This window comes from Ambystoma mexicanum, chromosome 11 (genome assembly GCF_040938575.1).
Source record: "Ambystoma mexicanum isolate Mex_15411 chromosome 11, UKY_AmexF1_1, whole genome shotgun sequence".
In the NCBI taxonomy this organism is placed as follows: Eukaryota; Metazoa; Chordata; class Amphibia; order Caudata; family Ambystomatidae; genus Ambystoma; species Ambystoma mexicanum.
This window is the reverse complement of record NC_090934.1, coordinates 1,328,810,155-1,328,834,180: the sequence shown is the minus strand read 5'-3', so window position 1 is coordinate 1,328,834,180 and position 24,026 is coordinate 1,328,810,155. Positions and strand designations below refer to the sequence as shown.

The 24,026-nt window shown below is 42.4% G+C and overlaps 1 protein-coding gene across 1 annotated transcript in view; it reads left to right on the top strand.

Moving 5' to 3' along the window:
* The window catches only part of ARPP19 (cAMP regulated phosphoprotein 19), a 46,893-nt gene extending 23,909 nt beyond the window's left edge, over positions 1 to 22,984 (top strand). The window contains exon 3 of the mRNA XM_069624848.1: positions 21,463 to 22,984. Within this exon, the coding sequence (XP_069480949.1) occupies positions 21,463 to 21,633 (171 nt within the window). The 3' untranslated portion in view covers positions 21,634 to 22,984. The remainder of the gene's footprint in view (positions 1 to 21,462) is intronic.
* Positions 22,985 to 24,026: the final 1,042 nt, after the last annotated feature.

The window sequence follows — 24,026 nt, the reverse complement described above, 5'->3', positions numbered from 1 at the left end:
AAAGTGAGATTTATTGTTTGTTTTATTATTTGCAATACGCAAGCCTCCCCTCCGTTAACAGTGCGCAGTATTTACATTTACATGAGATATGAGAAAAATATATATATACACATATGTGAGGTGAATAGAGGGAATTCAAAGACGACACCCAGCTTGTTCGCCACCCATGATGGTGAAGGTAGGGGTTAGGTTTACAGGTACACTGTACAATAACATTTATTTACAAAAAGACAATCGTATTGCAATTATTTAAACCGGGATTTGTACTTCACAATCAGCTGTGCTTCGGGTGGGCATGGCACAGTCGCAATGTTCGGTGGCAATGGATCACTGCTCTGCACAGAAACATCCAAAATTCCATATCTGTGCTTCTCTAACACAGCAACAATAAGGCCTTTCACAAAGTCGAACTGCATTTCATCATAGACTGGTTTGATCACCCATTGCTTACTTCGTTTTGAAAACACCTTAGTGTAGCGAGGCATCCTTACTTTACCCCTAGTCCTAGATTGTTCACGTCCGACATTGCTGTTATGGGCAAGACCGCTAGTAGAGCGCGATGTTTCATGCCCCGAAAGCTAAAATGCAAGCACTTTGGCCTGTACTTTAGGCACATATTGTGGAACACCTCCAAATCTCCTGTGTGACAGAATTCTGTTAGTCCTCTCAAATCTCTTGATAGTTTTGTCGAAAACAATCTTCTCAATGGCTTTGTGTGTCGGTGAAGATGGAATCAACCACTTCTTCTTCCGTGCCTCCTCTGGGGACAAAAGGGCCATGTTCACATTGGTGGAAATGTTCATTTGCTGTCCAGCGGTGAACGTTGGTACAGTGGTGCATCAGTGACCGCCATTTTTCAAGTAGTATTTCCACTGACCCCTCAAGTTTTTGAGCTTCACCAAAGATGGTTGGTGATAGAATGTGACCACTGCAAAATACTTTCAAAACCTTTTTTTTTTTTTCCCTGCAGCCGAGATTTTCTTATTGATTTAGCAAGATGCCATACGTCAAATTGATGTTTAATATGTGGGAACTGCTCCCTCATTGTCTTGGCAATTGAAACGTGTCTATCCGCGGCTATGAGGTCGATGTGCATTCCCCTCGATTGTAGATATTCCACTGATTTTATAAAACCTAGTTTCTCCATGGCCACGGAGGATGTACATTGTGTTACCTGAACGACCACCGAACTCACAATTTTCTTACTATCCATGTCCTGAAAGTGGTAGGTGCAGTACTTGGCAGAAAATCCAGGGCTGTCGCAATGTCCATCGCCGGCTAGCCTGAAACCTTTGCCTTCGAATGTACTTGCTAGAGACAATGGTTCAATTTTCCAAGCATCACTAATGGCCGGAAACAGATAATCACGTTGGTATGTGTAGTACAGCGCTTTAGAAATGAAATGGAGTCCCACAAACTGAAAGAAAGCCTCTAACTTTCTAAAACTGGAGCCACTAAAAAGTGATGCAGCTGCACACAGTAGATTGCCTGCTGGCAGTTTCCCCAGCATCGGTTGTGCAGACTATGAGAACCTATGATTTAATCTACAGGCGGCATTTATTTTGACGTTACTGCCTTTTATTTGACGAGTCACATTAATCAATGGCTTCCCACATACTTTCCCTCTAATGGGATGCACACATTTCAGCATACTTATAATTTCCATCAAACAACTGTTGAATACAATGTATTTGCTCTTTCATTAGACTGTCATCCTGCGTCAACGTTGTTTCGGCCTTTGCCGTTGTGGAGATTTCAACACATTGGAAAGTAATATCGCTGATATCAAGTTCTGATGCGTCTATGGATGCTGCGGCTGGTTCATTCTCTGTCATTTCAACATCTATTACTTCAACATTGATGGGAGAACACAACAATGTTGACAGGTTTTTTGGTGGCAAATTTTTGGCGGGTGCAGATTGTGTAAATTGATCTGCAACTACTTCAGAGCTATCTTCAATACATTCAATAACATCTTGTGGTGGTGCGGTCGCACTGTAGCTATGGTCCAATGCAACTTTGCTGTAGTCTCCAAACACAATTAATTCATGTTCTAGCCATTGGACATGAGCATCTCGAGCCTGAACACGCCTTGCCTCAATTAATAGTTCCTTCATAGTGTACACGGTCTGGCAAGCCACATCTCTCATTCGCTTCACTGTCTGTGTGTGTGTATAGTTCTGACACCCACGGGTAACTGGAGGAGAGATTGGAAAAGGGATGTTCAGTTTAAACACAAGATGGAGTGTAGTAGAATTGACTGGAAAAAAAACCATAAAATAGTCCCCAGCACAAACATGTTTTTAAAGTTATGAACTGTTTGTAACCTTTTTTTTGTTTTTTTTTTCTTTGCAATTTTTTTGGCTCGACCTTCAACATCTGCACGCTGTAGCTCCGATTCGTTTCCGCATGTCCTCCCTTCCTCTTGCGCTGCAACGACTATTTTCTGTGGATGGCCACAGGTAGTGCACTGATGGGTATGCTCGAAGCGGTCACAGAAGTTCACGGATAGCATGACTACGAGCAGATTAGCATAGATCTCAGTGGTTCCCAGGTAGCACATTCAGGAGTTGACTTGCAAAGCACAAAGATGTTCTCATGAGACTTATCGAGTGGTTTTTAAAGTATTAGAAACTGGGGTGTTTGTGAATGAATGACGTGTGTATGTCGTGGTATTAGGGGGGGGCAGCCTGCTTGAAGGGGAGGCCTGCCTGGAGACACAGGGTCTGAGGAGGCCATGTGACTGATGGCCCCTTGGCGTGGGACACCTTTTGAAGTGTACATGCAGTTTGGCACCTTGGCCGTTTGCGCCCGTCACAGCCCCCCATGCCAGCGCGCATCCACCGGCGCGAACCGCCTTTGATACAGGGGTGTGGGATGGATGGCCCTGGGGCGTGCAGATAAGGCACAGGAAGACTGCTGAATGGAGACACACTTATGTGGATAGCAGGGGAGCGGCCTGCTTCAAGGGGAGGCCTGGCTGGAGACACGGGGTCTGAGGAGGCCATGTGACCGATGGCCCCTTGGCGTGGGACACCTTTTGAAGTGTACATGTAGTTTGGCACCTTGGCCTTTCGCGCCCCTGACAGCCCCCCATGCCAGCGCGCATCCACCGGCGCAAACCGCCTTTGTATCAATATACAGTATATCGCCTTTATATCAATGATAGTATATCGTTGCTTATAAATAACAAATGCCACATACCGGAGATTCTTGTGAGCACAGACCCACACTTCAACCGGTGTATTATAGTGGTCAAGACTGTATAATCCAATGGTAAATGTTAGTATAGATATATGTGTGACTTTTATAGAGACATAACCTACTGAAAGACTTTGAACAAGTGTGTTTTAGTGCATGCATTATCGAGAATATGTTATGTTAGCTTAGATAGATAGTGACCACCCTGCTTCACAGCAACCAGACCTTCACCCATTCGGAGCACAGATGTCTGACGTCCATCCTTGAATGGAGACGCACTTGATTCATTTAAAAAATCGAGACAACCGTTGTTAAAATATATGTGGTGTTTTATTTTGTATCTTATTTTCATGACACAAAAATACAAGACTTTAAAGATTATACAGGTCAGCGAGAGAAAATCCCCTGTACTGACCGCTGTCACTCGGGAACGTTTCTCTAATGGCACGAACGGCACAGGCGGGTATCACTCTTCGAACGCGGTGTCCAAGCCTCCCGTGAAGCCACCATGTAAAGGAACGATAGGCCACCAGCCTGTACCACCTGTGAAAAGGAATGAAATTACCAAGATAAGTTTAATAAACGTTTGTTGTCAATGACAATTCTTGTAACTAATGGCATTTTACACGGACAAATGCTATCTAGACAATGCACACTATTCAACGACTTACATGCTTTACAATGATATGTAGATGTAATTTTGGATATAGTAGAAGACCATGAAATAGGAGTGGCATGACAAGCAGAGTATACGTACTCGTTACTCGGATTACGAGGACGAACAGTTGCTCGAAGTTCGTGCATAAGCACCATCATTATTCTCAACACGCCCCGTGTGAGGCAGGCTGCCCTGAAGTCTGTCAGCTCGGTGATGCATTGCGGTCGTGGCTCGCCTTCCGAAATGTAGGACAGGCATCGGCAGCAGCAGTTCTCGTCCTCAGTTGGCATTAGCTCGCACCGATTGCATGTGCACCAGGTGGAGACGCCGTCCATTCGGCTAGACCCAGGCTCTTCATCTGTTGATTCGTCCTGCCAACTGCCGTCTGAATCCCCATCGTTTTCGCGCGCTTCCCTTTCCAGTAGTTCCTCCTCGGTATACTCGGGCTCGTACATGTAGGGCATTATTGTAGCCATTGTGTGTTAAACCGCAGTGGATGGTGGTGGGAGCAGCATTAGCCGTGTCTGAGAAGACTTTCATCACTCTGCCTTCTAGGAAGGTTATCCATGATGTGGCCTGTTCAGAAAAGTGGGCTGCATTGGTGAGGTGGGACGTAAGTATTTTGTGATCCACGAGGTTGAATGCAGCTGATTAGCAGCAAGAGGGCTAGTTTGCCTTTGCCCATTATCTTAGTTATTTGGTTTTTAAGTCAGAGGGAGTTTTCGATGCCATGGCCTTTGCGAAATCCAGATGGTCTTTTGTCTAGAATGGAGTTGGTTTCAAGGTAGTGCTGGATCTGGTTGTGGGTGGCTTCATCTAAGATCTTTAGCAGAAATGGGACAGTGGTAATGGGGCGGTAGTTGTTGGGGGAGGATGGGTCAAGGGAGGGTTTCTTTACAAGGGGCCGGACCCACACTTCTTTTAAGCTGGAAGGGACAATAGCTGAGGTGAATGATGCATTAATGAATGCAGTGATGAGGAGGGCCAGGGCTTTGGCGCTATCTTAAATGATAGGTGGACGGATATCACCTTTGCATGTGGATGGTTTGAGGTGTGCTGGATGTGTACATATAATATATATGTGTGTGAGATGTTGTTTCATTTGGTAGCAACACTTCTCTAATGAATAAGTCCCTGCTGCTTAAAACACTAATACATTGGTCTAGTTGAGTACATTTAAATCTAGGAGTAAGAATTAAAGATGGAAGAAACGATTGACTTGCATACTGTAATTGTAGTATTGGAGGGAAATTGCTCATTTTTTGGCAGGTTGTCGAAAATATGCTTATGTGGAGATTTTTTTTGAGACCATATTAAAACATAATATTGAGTTCAGTAGTTCGCGTTAGTCATGTTCTCTCTTAAAAAAACGAAATGATGCTTTAGGCACTTTTTTTTAGAATCATTAAAAATAGGGTATTTGTAGGTTTGAAGCTGTGGATTTTGTGGTAGGCATGTTTTTGTTTATTTTTAATTGGGGGGGAAAATGGTACATGAACTTAACTACTACTATATGCCAGGAGGCTTGCAAGAGCCTTCTGGTTACTATTTATGGAAACAGTCCCTTCTGGAAAGCCTAAAGTCTCAGTGCTGCAATGCACTGTCATAAAAAAAAATTGGGACAGAGGGTATTCCATTCTCAATCTAATTATTTAAAAACTACTGTAAGGTTTTTAACGCAAACCAGCAAAAGACGCACCCACATTGCTTTGTGCCCAAGTTGTTTATTTGGTGCATATCTTTCTCTTTTTCAGCCAATGTTAATTGTCCGCGCCAACTTTGGGCAGTGGTGCCTCTTTTATTTCCACGACCAGATAATGGTTTTCCTGGCTGCAGTTAACTGATTTATTGCACACATCTCGTGGCTTTAATATTTTACGCCACAAATTGGAAATGTCAGATCTGCGCGGTTCACAGAACGCTCCTTTTTTCCTTTTTAACCACTCTCCATAAAAGGTGTGTTAATACAAGACCACACCATATGGCCTATAGATTCCAGTAATTCACAACCATGCCAGCATAACTGTGACTTCCTCAATCAAATTAACGATTTACCCTCGGCACAATGGAATTGCATTATTTCTTTACACTCCTTTTCCCCAAGGCTGGTTGAGAGTGAGACATCTTGGCTTAAGTTCCTATATGCCATGTTGACCTCGAGCTGTACATTTTATATCTTGCGACCAAAGAGAGGCTATGGCTACGAACCTTGACGTATTGTAAGCATATACATCTTTGTTTTGTGTGGGTATTCTACATCCAGGTCCCTCGCCACCTCTTATGTGTTGGTTTAGGCATGTGGGCTTATTGCTCCATGTGTCTACTATTAATTTGTTCAATCTTAAACTTCTAAAGCAGCCAATCTAATATTTGGACAATGCCTCTTTTGCATTGTCGTGTATGGTAATACATTTGGCCAATCAAAAATATATTTAATAATTACGTGTGCAGTTCTGTTAGGAAACTTCAAATCCTTTACTATGGCCCCTGGAGCAATGCTCACTGTTTGCTTAACTTTACGACCTTGCAATACTCAATTTAATTTCCAAATTGTTAGTGTATATCTTATGGGAAAGGTTTTTTAAAAATATTTTGGTACAAGATATCAGTGAAGAAACTAGGGCAAACGGGTTTATCAACCACTTTAAAACCATAAAAATGGGCAAATACTCGCAAAAATTAAAAATGGGGAATACAAATACTCCCAACAAAAATGGGAAACTAACAAATCGGAGCATGTCTTCTTGTTTCACCCACACAACTCAATGGATATGTTTGTACTAGCAGTTACTTTAGTGCCTCAGAAATCTCTACTATAACTGCCTGATCTGAAGAGGTAAAAATGTACCCTTTAATGTGTGTGAATAACTAGGTGCAAAGAATTATTTCTTACAAAACTATTTGTTTTACAGATAAAACATGTTTACTCACTTTTACTTATTATACTCCCGCTGGTAATGGGGCTTACTTTTTTATGACCTAAACATCGTTTTACTCCCAGCTTTAAAAAAAAAAATGCGGGGTAAAATACTTGCACGTCAATCTCTTATCTGGATCACCGATTAGCAACTCCTCTTTCAATTATTTTCCAGTTTGTTATCCGCCCTTTCATTACAGCTGATCTGTGACACACATTCCAATCGGGGCAGGCTTTGCCACCCATAACTTTACTTGCCTTTTTGATGGAAATTGTTAATCTAGACTGTTTCTACATCACAAAAGAATGTTGCCGGTATACAGATGGGTGGCCTTTGTTGTAGATATAGTTTCGGGGTATTTTGTTTGAGCAGTGTATCTACCTGCGACTGAATGAGTCGCATCATTTTATTTTTTGCAGTACTGGTTCATAGTTGAGTATGGGCAGTCCATTGCTTGGGCTATCCAGATTAATTAATTTAAATGTCTTATTCTGAATTGGTAAAGGGCCCTTCCAAAATTGCAATCCCGTTAGCAGATTTCAGCAGAAACTACAGATTTTTTTTGTGGGGATGGGCCTCCAATCACCTTAACCCAAAGCAGGGCCACCACTTACGCAAGTGCAAAGCAAATTTATTGTACAATCTGCCGGGAGGGACTCTATAAGAGTCAAACTAACCCTGGTCTCTCCGAACCACACAGGTTGGCACATAATATACACTTTTGCAACAACATGCATTACATATCGCCCCCACGCGATTGGTCAAAACCTGTACGAAAGAAATCTAGTCTTTCTCCAGTACCACCGGTCTCATTGGTCACAAGTATCTTAACTACCTTCTTCCACTCGTGTGTACAGCACAAATCGGGCCTCAAAATCAAGTTGTATAAAGGACAAGCTTTTTCCTTGCTACTTCACCTTACTGGCGAGAATGATGCGATAATGGAAATCTCTCACCTGCCGCCTACAGATTTGAGGCCCAACGTGAGCAAGGAGTAGTGCATCTTGGTGTTAATGGGTGTGTTAAATTTCCCATTAAGTTGATTATTGTGCTGCCTGCCCCGTGAAACCGACACAGACTTTCTGCCCAGAGCACCACGTGTTAGAGCGGGATGAATGTCAACCATGTGCAGTCGGTGTGGGGGTGGGGGTTGGGTGTGTTGGGGTGAAGCTCTTTGATCTGAGGCTGTCAGTTGCAGCTTTTCAGTAGCTGAAAGTTCTCGGCTGTACTTTGAAAGTTGGAATAACGCCATTTGGCAAACCTACTCATGTCCAGCCTTCACTTCCGTTAACAAAGGTATCAAGAATAAAGATACTTCTGCTTCGTTTACACAGCTCACTCAAATGTGTATCCAATACCGTCAGTTTAAATCCTACGGCCAGCACGCCTTTTGGTATTCGGTTAACCCAGCAGTATACGTTTACGCCCCTTCTCCACTGCCAGTGCTCAATGCTGTGTCTACTGATTTCAACCCCACCTCTCTCCTCGCATTCCCGCCAAGATACGATACAAGACAATGTTACCATGTAGATAAACAGCTCTTATCCACACTTGCCTGCCAGCGACAGCATGTCTCATGTTCTTGTTACCACAGCGCTGCCGCCTGCAGGCCCTCCTGTGCCAACGTTCTGTGCCATCCCTGCCCCGCACTAAGATTGCCCGGCAGCTGCCGTCTGCTCTGCCACTGTTTGGCCCAACGTTTCTGCCCTTAATTACCCTTGACCGCTTCCTAATGGCACCCTACCTACATTTAGATTACCCAGCAACTGTGTTCTTCCTGGCAACTGTTTTGCCCTATGCCTAGGCCTTCAGTCGCCCCATCATCCTCCAAATCCTTTTGCAGTTTACGGTGCCTCCATTCACCAAGACGTCCGTCAAGTTGACTTTTGCGATCAACCCCACTTCTGGATGAACCTTCCCGTAAAGTCTGCGCACGAAGTACCCTGGCTACTCTAGGCACAGATTTACCAGCATGTGCTAATGACTGTATGTTTTACAATGTTTTCTCACTTCTTTTATAGCCTAATTGTAACCATCACTTATTAACTCCCCAGACTGCCTGCAAGTGCCATTCACTCCACTAAGCATGCAAGTGTAATAAGTACCGACTTTTTGCCCTAACATGTCTTTATTGTTGACAACATGGCACTCCATTTGTAGCCCCCTGCACCATGAGGAGTGGCCTTAGCTCGAGGGGTGGAAATAGAAAAGAGTGGGGGCAGAGTGGACATTTGAACTCTGCTCAAAGGAAATGTTCAAAATAATGGTTTAAAATTGGTGCAATTTCTTTCGTACTGCTTCTTTCCAGACACCACGCTGTACATCAATTCCACGTAAAATAACTTCCATGCCAGTGGTGCACCCAAAATTATGTTAGTAATGCAGCAGCTTTTAGTACATTAAAGGATCTGTAGAGACTCTACAGAAGGCTACTAGGGTAGCTTTGGTTCATTGCGGGGATGTTATCTATTAGTAGTTAAATCGTATGACTTGTTTGCCATTCCAAGTCGGTGCTATAAAATGTGTTTGGCCAGAGCATGGGTTGGCCTGTTGCTTGTAATATAATCTGGGCGGTAGTGCGATATGTCTGCCCCTGTAGTGAAGCTCAGAAGTTGGCCCCCATGAACCCACAGCAAAAAAGCAGTAGAAGCAGTTTTGTCAGAAGGCAACAACTAGTTCTTTGAAATGTAATCTTCATAACTTAAAACAAATTTAAGCCTGACACTTTTTTCCCAATCGTTAAGAAAAGCTGAAGGCACATATTACAGGCAGACCGTGCTGGCCAATGTTTAATTGTCTTTTTCCTTTCAAGAAGAAGTGCTTGTGATTATATTCAAATTAGTTGTGATTAAAAAGTACTACTTGTTCTTACACTTATGGAAAGGCACATCAACAGCACTGTTAAACGTTGGGCCACCCGTCGCAATGTTTTTTCAAATGGTGTTCATCTCATGATTGTCTGGGTTGAGTGAATTTCTCTTAGGTGGACTAGATAAGATACTCGACCTGCAGGTCTAATGGAATTTTAAAGATTTAGCAAGCCCTGCCCCTTTTTTTTAGGATTTGTCTGTGGTAGGTGATGACTTTGCATAGTTACATTCACATACAAATGTAATTACTTACAAGTCCCAGCTGGCCTGACTGCTCCTAACCCCAGACGTAATTTCACGTGGTTTGCAAGAGTACTTCAAACAATATGAGGAGAGGAAGAATGAACCAGTTCATTTTGAACTGGTGATCACCATCTCCCATGCCGACACTCTAATCTAAACGACTACCAATTCAACACACATGACCTCTGGTAGCATCCTGAGAAAACGATTGAAACCCATGAAGTATTAGTCACTCTGCCCTCAGGCGTCCTTCGCTCCAGGTTTATTGTGGGTCAAAAAGAAAATGGCTGGGTCCCCCTGAACAAAAAACAAGCTCCTATGCACTTGGGATAACCTCTTCCTTCTGCGATACTGCCAAGCCATAAAAACCTCAGGCTGGCCTTTTGGCTTAACATCTGCTTAATGTTGTGGCTAATTCTTACCTTTCCTTTGGCCTTCAAACCCTGCAAAAAATGTTTCCCCAGTCACTCAGATTTCACCTTATAAACCTCTGACTGCAGAGTTTAGCCAATTTATAAAAAGAGCATTCTGCATATAGATTGTCAATTCCCCATGTATGTATATCAGTGTGCATGCATGTTTAAGACTACTGTGTCCTCTTTACAGTGGTTTCTTAATGACTAATCCCCTTCCTTGCATGCGCACTATGAAGCTCCTCATTACCCAGCTTCTAGGGGCATTGTGCCACCCCATACCCAGATTATATTAATATTTCATTGATTTTGACATTTTATCTTGCTGCGCAGATGCAAATCTTAAGTGTATCAACTTGAACACAATCTTTCCTTACTATGCTGGATACATATAAAATTGCAACATCGTGCCAACCTCGCCACTCCATGGCACGCACAACGTGAACCCCTTTCTACTTGGGACCTTTCCTGACCACCCCAACATTTTGAAAAGTTCACTTTGTTGCCAGATGATATGCTATACAGATGCAAATTATCTAACCACTGAAATTGATTGTTGGTTGGTAAATCGAGGCCTTGCGCTTGTTGCCCCCTAAATGTGTCGCTCAGTAATTTGAATTGCCTGATCAGGACTGCCACCGGGTTCATTGGCATATGGAGTGGCAAATGGACACATTTTCTGGTCCCCGCCAACCTGAAGGTGCAACATAATCTGCCTTTAGATTAATTGATGCCAAGAGCCTCTATGAGATAATGCAAAGCTCCCCTCATCCCTACAGATAAGGTGTGTATTGGCCACTTTTACTCCCATAAAATTGGCAAATACTCCCAAAAAAGATACTCCCAACAGAATCTTGCGCCCTTGCTTTCAGCCATGCAGCTCCATGGATATATTTGGACCAGTAGTGCACATAGTAAAACAGGAAGAAAACTACTATTTGAACTGCCTGATTAGAAGAGGTAAACATGTATCTTTTAATGTGCAATAAGCCCAGAGACTGCAGGCCATTACCGTCTGTGGTAATGCCCCCAGGGCCCATAGTTACAGACCCAAGCGTAGCGAGGGTCCTTAACTGGGGCTTATTGCTGTTAGTACCTTGGCCCGTTAGACCAGGGAACTAATGTTTTTTGTCCCATGCTGCGAGAGGCGTTGTGTTTCACAGCCAGAAAAAAAGTTTTACACGGCCGCCACGGACAAAATGTCAGTTTTCCCTTTCCGTGACGGCCATAGTAAACAAAATGGCTGCCATGCAAGGGGCAAAGTAACTACCCGTAGTCCCTTCTCCCCTTCCATGGTGGCCATTCACTTACATTGAAAGAAAAAGTAAACGGCAAAAATGCCAGCCATGGAACAGGGAGAAGGGCCTACATGTGGTCCCTTCTCCCTTTCCATTGTTGCCTGAAAAAAAGACTGGCGTGAGGGACGCGCAAGTACGTGAGCGGGATTACCGTCTGATCAGGCTCGCAAATGTACATCAGTGCATGTTTTTTCGAGCGAAAAACCTGTGCCGTATACTAATGTGCACGAAGAAACGGGTGTAAAGAAATGAAAATTAAAAAAAAAATGTGCTAAATCATATTTTTACTCGCTTATCAAACACAATGGGAATTGGCCTTACATTTTTACTCCCTAAAAAAAAAATGTTAATCCCAACTTTAAAAAATAGGGAGTAAAATACTCCTGCTTCCAAATCTTATCTGGAGCTCTGGCTCCCCTTATATATACACACCCTATTGGCTGCAACTTCATTCTTTAACCTCCACTATCAAATTGTCTACTAACTCAAGCTAGCACCACTTGGGGTTAAGCGCAGGAGAAGAATTGTCAGCGTTACAAAGGTAATCACATTTGTATACAGCACTTAAATGTCCGGTTCGTCCAGCAGTTGAGCTATTCCTACCCAGTGGAGTGGTACTGTTTATTTTCTTTGGACCTGGTTAGTTGAGTGGCTCATTCTGCTTGGTTTGAGCTTGTGGCCTGCTAAAAGAGGAAATGTGTCTGAGGTGAGTGCATCACTTATATCGGCACTATTTAAGTTTTAGTACAGCATTGGTATGCTAATGTGCAACTTTTTGAAATTTTTGTTTTGAGAAGGTATTTCGGCCACTCTTTCGATGCTTATTTGTACTGTCTGAATTGCTTTGGTGAATTGCTGGTCTTGCTGAATATTAAGACATGCTGTTCCAGTGTTTTCTCTTTTGGACTTGGCAATTAACTCCCTTTTACATGCTTTTAAAAAATGTTGCTTTAAAAAATGTTGCTTGTATACGACTTGCACCCCCGATTCCAAATAGGTTTTTTTATGCTGGTTCCTCCCCCTTAAGTGTTTTTATTCGGATTAATTGCATTTCAAAACAGGGACACACAAGTGGAATCTTTGCCGCACACAAGCTGCTTACAACTCCACCACCATTGTAGCAGGCTCTAACAGGAGCATAGCCCCCTTTGAAGTAGTAAAACATTGTACCAAACCTCACCTGACCCAGAGGTACCAGCAACCAGGAACCATGCAATTGAATCAACACTTTCTTTATTGAAAAAATAAAATCCAAGAGCACATTGAATCCACCTTTCACATTGTTGAAAGCTCTTCTGCTTCCTCCAGATCTCCTAAAAATGATTGCCTCCCTCAACCCTACTTATTACACTGACAATATAATTCCGGTCTCCATCATTAAACAATGATGGGCCCGGCGCTCAATGCGCTCCACAGCATCATCAATGCCTCTCTCGCAGAAGATTTATCATTTTTATGTTTCATCCCTTCCACTAGTGAGCCCCCTCAGCACTTTTTGCTGGACTTCTATGCTAAATGAGGGGAGCCACCCCCCCCCCACCCCCATATATTCCCATTTGCTATGACATTTGGAATGTTTTACCCTTACTGTGGAGTCTGCTTTCCTCCAAATCTCTTTAAAGGCATCTGTGTTCAGCACACAGCACCTATCTGCAGTGTTGCTGGGAACCCTCTGGGTTCTCCTTTGAGAGTTTCTTTATCCTTACTAACTACAGTTCTTAAGGATGGAGGGATAATTTGTGTCCTTCGTAAAAATTATACTATGAGAGATTATCACACACCACCTTATGTGGAGGGCTAAGTATTCCCCTCCTCTCTGCTCCAGTGACTTTTTGGTCACATCAACAACCCTATAGTTAGGGCTGGTGGCAGTGGATGTGTTCTACCAACTATTGTGTTATTTTCTTTTTACTGCAGGCTGTATTCAGTCTGTTACGCACAATAGGGTCACCTATGTTGTAACATGGTGACACCTTTCTTTTTTTCGCCATTTCTATCATGGTGGTTCTTTGTTAGCCCTTCTACCATTCTAGGAGTGGGTGAGGGTTCTGTTTCTGGGAGGGGCGGGGGTTCTGTGACTGGTTATCTGTCATGGGAATCCTTGTCCGTGCCTAGGCTGCAGTGTGTCTGGGCAGGCAGGAAGTGGGGGAGGAGTTATTCACTCCCCCTGTCCTTGGTGTTCAGTCATAATATCGAGAAAAAAATGTCGAAGGACAATTTCGAAAAAATGTCTGAAAAAAAATCGAATTCTTTATTTTTTTTTATTTATATATATTTTTGGGGTTTCGAGAGTTAAAAAAAGGTAAACAAAAATAAAAAAAGGGGGGGTTGGGGCGAACCCACCCTTTACTAATAAAAAAACGTAGTGAAAAAGAAATTTGGTTTTTTTTTCCGACATTTTTTCGAAATTATGACATTTTTTGTATTCGATATTATCACTATAAACCGTCCTTGGTCTACCTGAGTGCCTGAATGTAACAGTTCCCATTGAGGGGCTGGCTGTCCTGATTGGACAACCATACACCCCTTTCTGTAAAATGCTGAGTTTGAAGAGGAGTGTGGGAAAATTGAATAAATAAAGTGAGGTTCTTGAGGTCAAAGCCAAGTCGACCACTGGAACAGAAGACCCGAAGCTGAAGACGACGAGAGATGCTTGCAGACCAGTTTTCTACTTGACAGAGGAGCTCCGAAGAGGACTCATCCTCTTTGGCTGGTGGGCACAACCTGCCCTGAGGCGAACTACAAATTGAGCCATCTCCTGAGGTGCTTTTCAGAGCTGCAGACTGCAAATACCAGGAGACTGCCGAGCCATTTGCAGTGCAACGTATTTGTGAGGCTGAATCCGTCCAGAACTTTGAGCTCCAGTTGGACCTCCAGAGGCGTGACCCGACTCATCGGAGTTCCATCAACAGAGTGCAGTACTAAAGAAGCGACTGGGAGAATTCCGTTCTTTGGTGCTGAGAAAAGACGCTAAAACCCCAAACGGACCAAGGAGATTGAAGAAATCCGTGCAAATGGTCCTCTGTTGAGGCTGCAGCTGAGACATCCCTTTCAGAGTCCTTCCTTTCGTCACCAGACTGGAATCTGGAGACTGGCCCGATCGCTGCTGTACAGCTGAGAATCCAGCTACGAGCACTTCTTCTAACCTGAGGTACTGTGTGGTGAAAGGTATAACTTGAACTGAGAAGTTGTTTCAGTGTGACTGGAGAGCGTGAAGATGTATCTAGGGTGTCCACTATACCTCTGACCCAGGCTTGCCAGCTTGTGTCCCTTTAGGGAGTTATTTTGCAGGGTCCCCCTGGTTGTGTAATATTGCTGAGTAACTTATCCTAGAGACCTAAGCTATTCTCTGGAACCTTTGCTGTTCTGCTTCTCAAGACTTTGGATCCACTCCTACACTGACGTTTTCGCAAAGTTAGGGATTGGACTTTTAAAGCATTAGTTTGTCCGAAAAGTGTCTCTAGAACGTTAAGCTCAGCTGCTGTGATTAACCAACCTTTTTTTCTTCCTAAAAGACTATCTTGTGTATTTTTTCTAACATAATACAATGGCTGTATATCTTTGAAGTAACGCCAGTGCGCGGTAGTACTGATAATACATAGAACTGTCATTGGTGTCAAACTTGTACCATGAGCAACTACCATTGAAACAATGGCCTTGAAAAAGAAAAGCATTAAGAATTCCTGTTTGTTAGGTGAACTGTCTACCTTCCTTGTGTAAATATAATGTATATTTTAATATAACATTTAATGTGTACGTTTCTTGGGTTCAGTGTACTTATCTACAGCTCACATCCTTATGATAAGCCTGGCTGGTCTTCCATTCTACAACAATTCTTTGGGTAGTACAGACTTAGTTGGACCTGTATGCCAAGGAATAGTTTTGTGAAGTCTTACCTCAAGTGGACTTTAGGAAAACTCTCTTGAGGACATTGTCTCATATGACCTCTCTTGAAAAATAAAGCAAGATCCAGACAACCTGTCCAACTACAGACACTTTACAAACCTCCTGTTTATTGGCATAATCTTTGATAAAGTAGTTGCTACACAACTACTCGCCAGAATTGAATACAATTCTCCATTTCCGCAAATCCCTCAAAACATGGCTTTCACAACACCTGACCAAAGACTAATGCTGCACAGACCTCACAGTACTGTGCTACTGTATACCAACCCAAATGTTAGCTACCGATCTGTACAGCGAGCTGCACTCGCGCTAGGTCTGCGCTTTCAACAAAATATAAAATAGTGGGGGGGGCTGTATAAAGTATTCTTTAAAGTACAACATCAATGACTACTATTTAATGAGAACATTCATTGCAAATCTCATTGTGAATTATTTAGTCTCCTAGTGTTGTACCAAGGTGCTGCAATGCACCATGAAGAGCTTGGGAGAGGAGGCACCATGAATTGTAAACTATTGGATGGATTTACCACAAATCAGCAAAGGAAGCCACTGCAATGCTTTGTGCTCATGTTATTTCTGATTTGGTACACATCTGTACAGCAGTTTCTGTGCTGCAGGTGTTCAATGCTCTTGTCTATTATTGGAAAGTTAATGGGATTAGGATGAAAACCGCAGGTTTTTTGTTTTCTTAACTTTTTCTTTGCAAGTTTTCCCATAAATGCCTAGTTTGGGTGGGCGTGACATTTTTTGTAGAAAATGTCCTCCAAATCCATCCAGCGAGTCAAGGTACTGGCAATAGAATTTCACAAAGTCGGTGTACAGGTTTCTCCTTATCAATTTAGACATGTATCCCTTCATATAATATTCTTGCTGCATGTTTGAAGACTTGGCTGCACCCTTGTTTTACTTTATATTAGAGCTCGCCAAACAGTCGATCACAGGCGACCAGTAGCTCGCGTGAGCATTTTCAGTCCCTTGCGGGCTGAACAGACACGGAAAAAGCAAGCTGCTCTGACCAATCACAGCACAGCATATCTCAATACCACATAGAAGGAATGTTGTGATTGGCTTGAGCAAGTTTGCCCCCATATGTTGTACTGTTTTCCATTGTGTGTTTGTGCGCACACTAGAATGTCTTTGCCCGGGCCTTTTCTTTTAAAAGGCCATGTTGGTGGCCTGTCCAGTTGCAGAATTCCAACTGGAACAGCAAAGGTTTCAGTCCGGTCTCAGGGCATCGGAAAGAGGCGCAATCATCCAAAGATATGTGTTGGGAGGGTCAGTGGAGGTGGATTGTAGCAGCACACAATGAGGTCACAATACAAAGAGGAGACGTTAAGCATGATGGCTAAATCTGTTTTGCTCTGGGCTTGTTTTCTGTCACAGGAGCCACATTTAGAAACGGCAGATCTCCAGCGACTAAACCCTGCTCGTTTACAAAGTGTGGCAGGCTAAAATGGTGTCTGTGTGAAAGACCGTCATACAGACACTGTTTCAGCTTGACGCAATTAGAAAAAAGCAGGGCTTCTCCCCAGAGCCCCACCATTCCTAATGTGGCTCCTGCTCCTGTAACTGAAAATTAGCCCAGGATGAAGCGGAGACACATAAGCATGCTAGCTTAAATGCCTGTTTCATCCTGGACTCATTTTCATTGGTAGTTCCTCCCTTCATATGCATACATTTTTATCAATTCAAATAGTGATGTATGCTTAGTACTTGCATGCCAGGGGCATAGTTGTGGAGTGCATGGTGGAAAAGGGGGCAGCTAACTCTGTCCTGGTTGAATCATGGGGGCAGGAGCAGGGTTGGACTGCAGCATAAAATTGTCTCGAATCAATGAAAGTGGCCCACAGTTACAAATGGCAATTAATTCCTTTGGTCACCGACTTGTTTGATTAGTACCCAAGGGGGAGGATTTTGATCAAATGTGATATAAATGATGCTGATCAAAACTACCAGCCGCATGATGGAAGTATCAGAACTGGCCCACACTGTTTGTTTGTGGTTTGGGTATTGCCTTATAGGCCTGTCCGAGCCTGGGCAGGAGTTTCCCTTTTCGCCTGTGGATATTCTGCTTGTTTGTCACCCAAAACGAAAACGAAGGAGGTGTGGGTGCTGTTCTTTCAATTCACTTGGTGTAATAGTTTTTTTTTTTTGGTCTCCCCACCCCCCTTGCTGGTCTGAAATGCATCTTGTAAAATTAGCAAGTGCTGCTCGCTTAAGTGGGAACGCAGCTTCATCAATATGGCAACTGTAGCTTGACTGCATGGTTGGAGGAGAGAGCTGGACAGCCCAAAGCTGTTTGGCAGGTTAGGCGACTTGCTAAATTCTCCTGTTTAGACCTGTGTGTAAATACTTTGGCTTTTTGCGTTATTTTTGCTGCGCACTGCTCCAAAATGGTTCTGTTTTGACCTAGGCCCCCTCACTTCCCTCAGTGTGGACATGTCTGCCCCTGCTGGGGGGGTAATTGGCAGGACAGGGGGATAGGATATGGCTCATCCTCAAGTCCTTAAGTGGGGCTTCAGATGTGAAGGAGAGTTAACTGTAAAATTGAAACGTCACTAAAATAATCTAATTGGAATGCATAAAGACAATGGAGGCCCCCCACACAAGTAAGTTTTGCCCCTCTCCGACAGTTGTATTGTTAGCCACCCCTGAATTGTTAGCCTGTATCCATGCTGACGAGCTTGGCATGCAGGAAAATGTTTGCTTTTGTGGCCTCAGTAAAGTATTCTGATAGTCATAACAAGCTAGAAGTTTTTAACAATCGCCATACCTACCTGACTATTTCAAAACTTCTTTGTGTGTCTTAAAGAAGTGAAGGTGCAATTGTGAGGAGAGGTTTCGGGCCTGCATGCCCTTAGATTAAGGCAGATCTATAGAGACAAAATTGTGTGTACTCGTGCGCCTGCTCATAGCCCCATGCTGTCACCTACAATTACTTTATTACTGTAGCAGAGACAACAATAATGTTCTCCCCCTCTGCCATGATCATTCTTTCAATCGGTTATTTTGACTTTAGAATTTTTAAGGGCAGCCAAGGATGAACAAGGTCAAAGCCTGAATTCTGTGACTTGGCATAGGTGCATGCCACAAAGTTCATATTTGTAGGAATTGGGCATGTGCTAAAAAAGGCACTTTTTATTGTTTTAAACTAAGCAGAACTTTGTGTGCCCAATTATTTTTAAAACCAGAACACATTGAAATCCTCCCCAGATTACATTGCACATGCTGTCCCAAAAGAAACGTGCAAACTACACTTGAAATCATGGATGCAGAAGTAGGCAGACCATCCAACAAAAGGCGAGACTTATTTCCATCAAGAGTGGGAGACCGGTTTCTTTTTCTCAAGTGTAAAAGGGAAGTGTGCATGCTTATCTACAGTGCCAAAGTTGCAGTGGGAGGAGGGGGGGCAATGTCTAGAGGAATTTTGCAACAATGCAGACAAATTATGAAGAAAATGTTCCTAAAGGAAGCAGTCTGCGATCCCAGAAAGTAGCTGTGCTAAAAGCTGCTTTGCAGATGCAACCTTTTTTTTTTTTTAACCCATCTAGCAAAGCAAATGCTGCAACAGTCCTTTCAAGTTGCAAATTTGGCCAAAAAAATGTACTTATACAGATGGTGCAGTTGTGAAAGGTTTTAAAAAGGGCCCTGAAATTGTCTGCCCTTTCAGATGTGTAGTTGGGTGCAAACACAATGGAAGGAGGGTATCTGCACTATGGGGCAGCTAGGAAAGATCTGAGCATATGCACATTTTTTCTCTCCATTCAATGTGATAAAATTGATCCAAACTACCCACCTGGCAGTGTTTGCTCGAATGGTGTTTGAAGACTTGACCAACAAAGAGTAATTCTTGATATTGTTGACTCCGAAATCCACAACCAGAAATGTTTATCTACAACAAGGTCTTATTTTGACAAAACAAAAATTCCATTGAACAAGTTGGTGGCAATAAGAACTGATGGTGCACTAGCAACGACAAGGTGTCGTTTTGGTTTTGTTTTAAAGCCGGCCCTGATTTCCCTCCATTATTGCACTACCACTGCTTCATCCATAAACTGGCAATTTGTGCCAAAGTGATGGGGGTTTGATCATGTAATGGCCCCTGTTGTGAGTTATTTAATTTGTGCAAAGGCCAAACGGCACAGAATGTTCAAAATATTCCTGGAAGAACTATCTGCCGCACATGTTGATATATTGCTACACACGGAAATCCGGTGGCTTATCAGGGGAAAAAATGCTACGTCAGTTTCTTTCACTTCAGAAATCAGACTTAATGGGGTCAAGAAAGGAAGATATCTGCCAATTATGCAGCATTTTGTGGCTTCTTGATTTGAGATTTCTGATAGAAATTACTGAGAAAATAAATACTCTGAACTTCAAGGCAAAAGTAAAACCATTGCAGACATGATGAGCGCAGTAAGACATTTAAGTCCAAGCTCTCAGTGAACAAGTGGTGAAAAGAAAAGGCGGCATTTTCCTTCTGTAATCCAAATGCTGACGGAGAATACAGCTGGTGCTGAACTCCTGAGCTGGTCCGGCTTAAGGAAGAGTTCAGTTACCAGTTCAGGGATTTTTAAAAGATTGAACAGTGTGAGATCATCGCAAACCACTTCATGGAAGTACATGTTTGAACTTGCAGATCAAATGAGTGAGCCGTTTAACCTGAACAGTTTTGCTATGGAAATGGAGATAGTCAGCCTGCAACGGAACATTCTGCTGAAAAGCAGCCTTGTTGATTAGGAGTACAGTAACCTTTGCATAAATGCATTAAAAGTGACTTCCCTGTTTAGTTCCGCCCATTTCTATGAATCTGCCTTTTCAGATATGAACTTCCCCAAATCGAAATTTCGAACCCACCTGACTGATGAATATCTGAGTTACTCCATCAGAGTGCGGTATCAAGTTACAAATCAGCCTACAGAGCACTAATGGATAGCATGCAGGGTCATCCTTCACATTGAATGTCCCAATCGTTTTCCTACATTGTGAGAAGTCTTTTTGTGCGACAGCTAATGATAGTAAATAATGCAATAAAGAGGTTTTTGAACATTAAGAACACTGTGAATGCATATGTTAGTCCCTCCAATTTATAATGGGGGAAAATAAACAATGAAAATCCCCACCCCTGATATCACCCGCAAGTAGCTCTCCACTATTGACCCTCCACTGAAAGCAGCTCTAGCTAATGTAAAGGTTGGGTACTCGAGTGTATGCTTATTGGAAGACTGTGAAACGAGGAAGCACTTGTCTGCTGTTAAGACCTTGTTAGGAAAGGTGGTGTGGAATCTGGGATTCTGCATTCTCATCCAGCCTAGAGGAATGAACGTGATGTGTTTTCCTAGTTGTAATGACACCCAAAACGAATGTCTTAGGTAGAGACTGCTGGTACTGGTGTTAAAGATGAAACCACCACTTGTATCTGCTGGGGGCAGGTCTGACTGTGCTTTCTTGCTGGTGAAGTGGCTCCTCTGCTCCCCCTCTTGGATGCAAAACTTGCCGCCTTTTTTAAAGCATGCTTTCAAGTGTGGAAATGTACTATGATTGTTTCCTTTTACATGATTGAGGTTGCCGTTATTTTCATTAGCGTAACTTTGCAACCCAGGGCCTTAAATACTAAAATGCTGTTTTATACCCATGCATCCAAAATTAAAGGATGCTGCAAGTTTCGTGTGTGGAGACTCTCTGTTTTCATTTTGGCTAGGCAAGTGCCTACTTAAGGGTTTTCCATCCGTACGTTATGGGTAATCCTAGTAGGGCAGACTGTTCATCTTTCTGAGGTTGATAAAATAAGTGTTATTGAAGTGGGTAATATAAAGTTTATTCATATCGCCACAATTCTGCAGTGGTCTGTGGTGGCATTTGCAGAACGCCAATTGGGAATGTTTGATTTGAAATAAATGGTCGTGCGTGTATGTTGAACTGCTTTTTTAATCTATTGATTTTTTTTTCTTGCAGCAAAAGTACTTTGATTCTGGAGACTACAATATGGCAAAAGCAAAGATGAAGAACAAGCAACTTCCTACTGCCATTGCTGACAAGGCAGAAGTTACTGGAGACCACATTCCCACTCCACAGGACCTTCCGCAGAGAAAGCCCTCCCTTGTTGCGAGCAAACTAGCTGGCTGATAAACACGTCTATGTTGCATGACTCTCTCCATTCCCATTATGTTATTAATGTTCATTATTTCTCAGCTTTTTTATTACACTAAATCACTGAGACTGACAGCTTTGCAGGTAAACGGTAGCATGTGCTGCTATGGTGAGGGAGTGTGCCGTTAAAACTAACGTGTAGTACTTGGCTAGTTGTTAAAGAGAACAATGCACTGATAAATGAAACGTTTTGTTAAGGTAATGTAAATCTACTTGAAAATAAAATGTACATAATTTCTATTTCCTACTATAGGAATGGTTCCGGCAAGTGATACTTCAGCGGCTTTTACCATTTTTAATGTCTGCCTTCCTTGTTTCAGTAGAATTAGACTGTTAGTAGTTTTGCTTTCATAGTTTTTTTTTTGTGTGTGTGTAGATAGTATAGGTTTGATCCACATACTCCTATTTGAAGGTAAAGCATGTGTTAAAATAGACTGGGTTCTAAAGGGTTGATATCTCCGCTCTCAGACCTTTTGACTTGAACAGCCTTAAATCCTGTTTCAGCTTTAACAATAGATTGACCTGGGCAATATTTGCCCATTTTGAAGTAACTTTTTTGTGAATCTAGTGCTCTGAAAAGCCTGTTGAAACTGGCATCCCTTCATTTGTGTCACTTAGAATGTTCTTTCGTTGAAGATGTGAATGAAGTGTGCATGTGCATAGACTGTTCAATTCACTCTTGTGCCATTTTGTAAATACAATAGTTTTGCACACATTTTTGCAAGTGCGTAATTTTTATAGTTTTAAAAAAGTGGCATGCATAATCCTTGTAGCAGTGTGGGCTCTTGCAGAAGTGGATCCACGTCTTAAATACCTCCCCTTAATAAAAATACTTTGGCAGTAACACTTTGAATTTGGAAAGCATGGTACAAGTACATTCGTGAACTTGGAATGTCAGTGTATTAAAAAAATCCTCAAAGCACATTTGCCAAATTTTCAGAACATAGTAACCGAGGGCACTAACTGCTTTCGTCTGCTAATTTCCTTCCGTTAAATGCCATTTCCGGTTATTTGTGAATGAGAAGTTTTGGCACGCTTACGAATTTTCAGGGTGGTGCATACTGATCGATGCCAAGGCCAAAAAGATGCACAGTTTTCAATACCAGAGTTTAGGATGGTGCTAAAAAATTAGTTTCGGTTTAGAAATCCGGAAGAGTTATGGTAATCATTGTTTACCTGGCTGATTGTGGCTATGAGTCATTTATAAGTGTTCAGCTTCTGCCATATGTTGGGTTAGAATTGGCTTTTATTTATTATCAACATTTTTACAATCCTCCTTGCTAAATTTACTGAACATTCATGAATGCCAATAAACATTAACACAATACTGCTTGTCCCTGGTTACTATGGACGTTTCTCTTCATCGCATCACGCAATTAACAAGCAGCCGGGGTACATTTATACCACACTGTTTTAGAATATTTTTGTTTTCTGACCAAGATGTGAGCATCAGCCAATTATATTAGCCATTTTATAAAATCTAATGCAGATATTGGCTAAAAATATAACCTGGTAAGCCATATTTTCTTTATTATCGTGACAGATAGTAATTTTGGTTGGGTACTTCATTATGCAAATGGTCTGGTCATTCTATCATATAACTTACCACCCCAATTTAAACCATTCCTTGTTCAGTCATAAGCCTACATAGCCTTCAGCTACTGCATAATATGCCTGGTGAATACTAGACTGCCTACAGTTTGTTGCACACAGAACTAAATCCCCTTTCAAAATGACAAGTGGGAAGTTTTCAGAACATTTTAATACATTTGTATTTAAATGTCTCAAGAAATAAGTGTTTTTTGTTGAGTGGTAACGCTTAATACATGTTAAATCAATTTTTTTCCCGCCAACAATTTCTACAATCCCCCTAGTCAAAATAATCCTGAAGTCTTCTATGTAAAAATGGTTCCACGAACTCGAGTTTCTTTAAAGGAGAAACTATTGTTAAACACGAGGGGGTTGGTGGAACGACTGCAACCGAGCTGCCAGCGTTGAAGGATATAGGCACTAAAGGTGCTGAAGTGCTACTGAAACGTCATGAAGGCCATTATTCATTAAAAAGTATACTGCTGGAAAAACAAAGGACTAAAAACATGCACATGCAAAATGGACTTGGTCTGAAAACATCCCTTTTAAAAAACAAATGTTGCTTCTTTCCGTAAGGTATGCAAGGCAAGCAATGTGATGTATAACTTTACAAAACAAATGGTGGTAGGGGACTGAAGGTATTTTGAGAGATAACATAAAAGCCAGCATTTGCTTGCAGAGGTATGTAGTAACGCTTGTTCAGTGACACCTAAAGAACGGAAAAAAGAGGGCGGGGATCAAAAAGAGTGAGGATAGTTTGGGGTGGACCTGTAGAAACG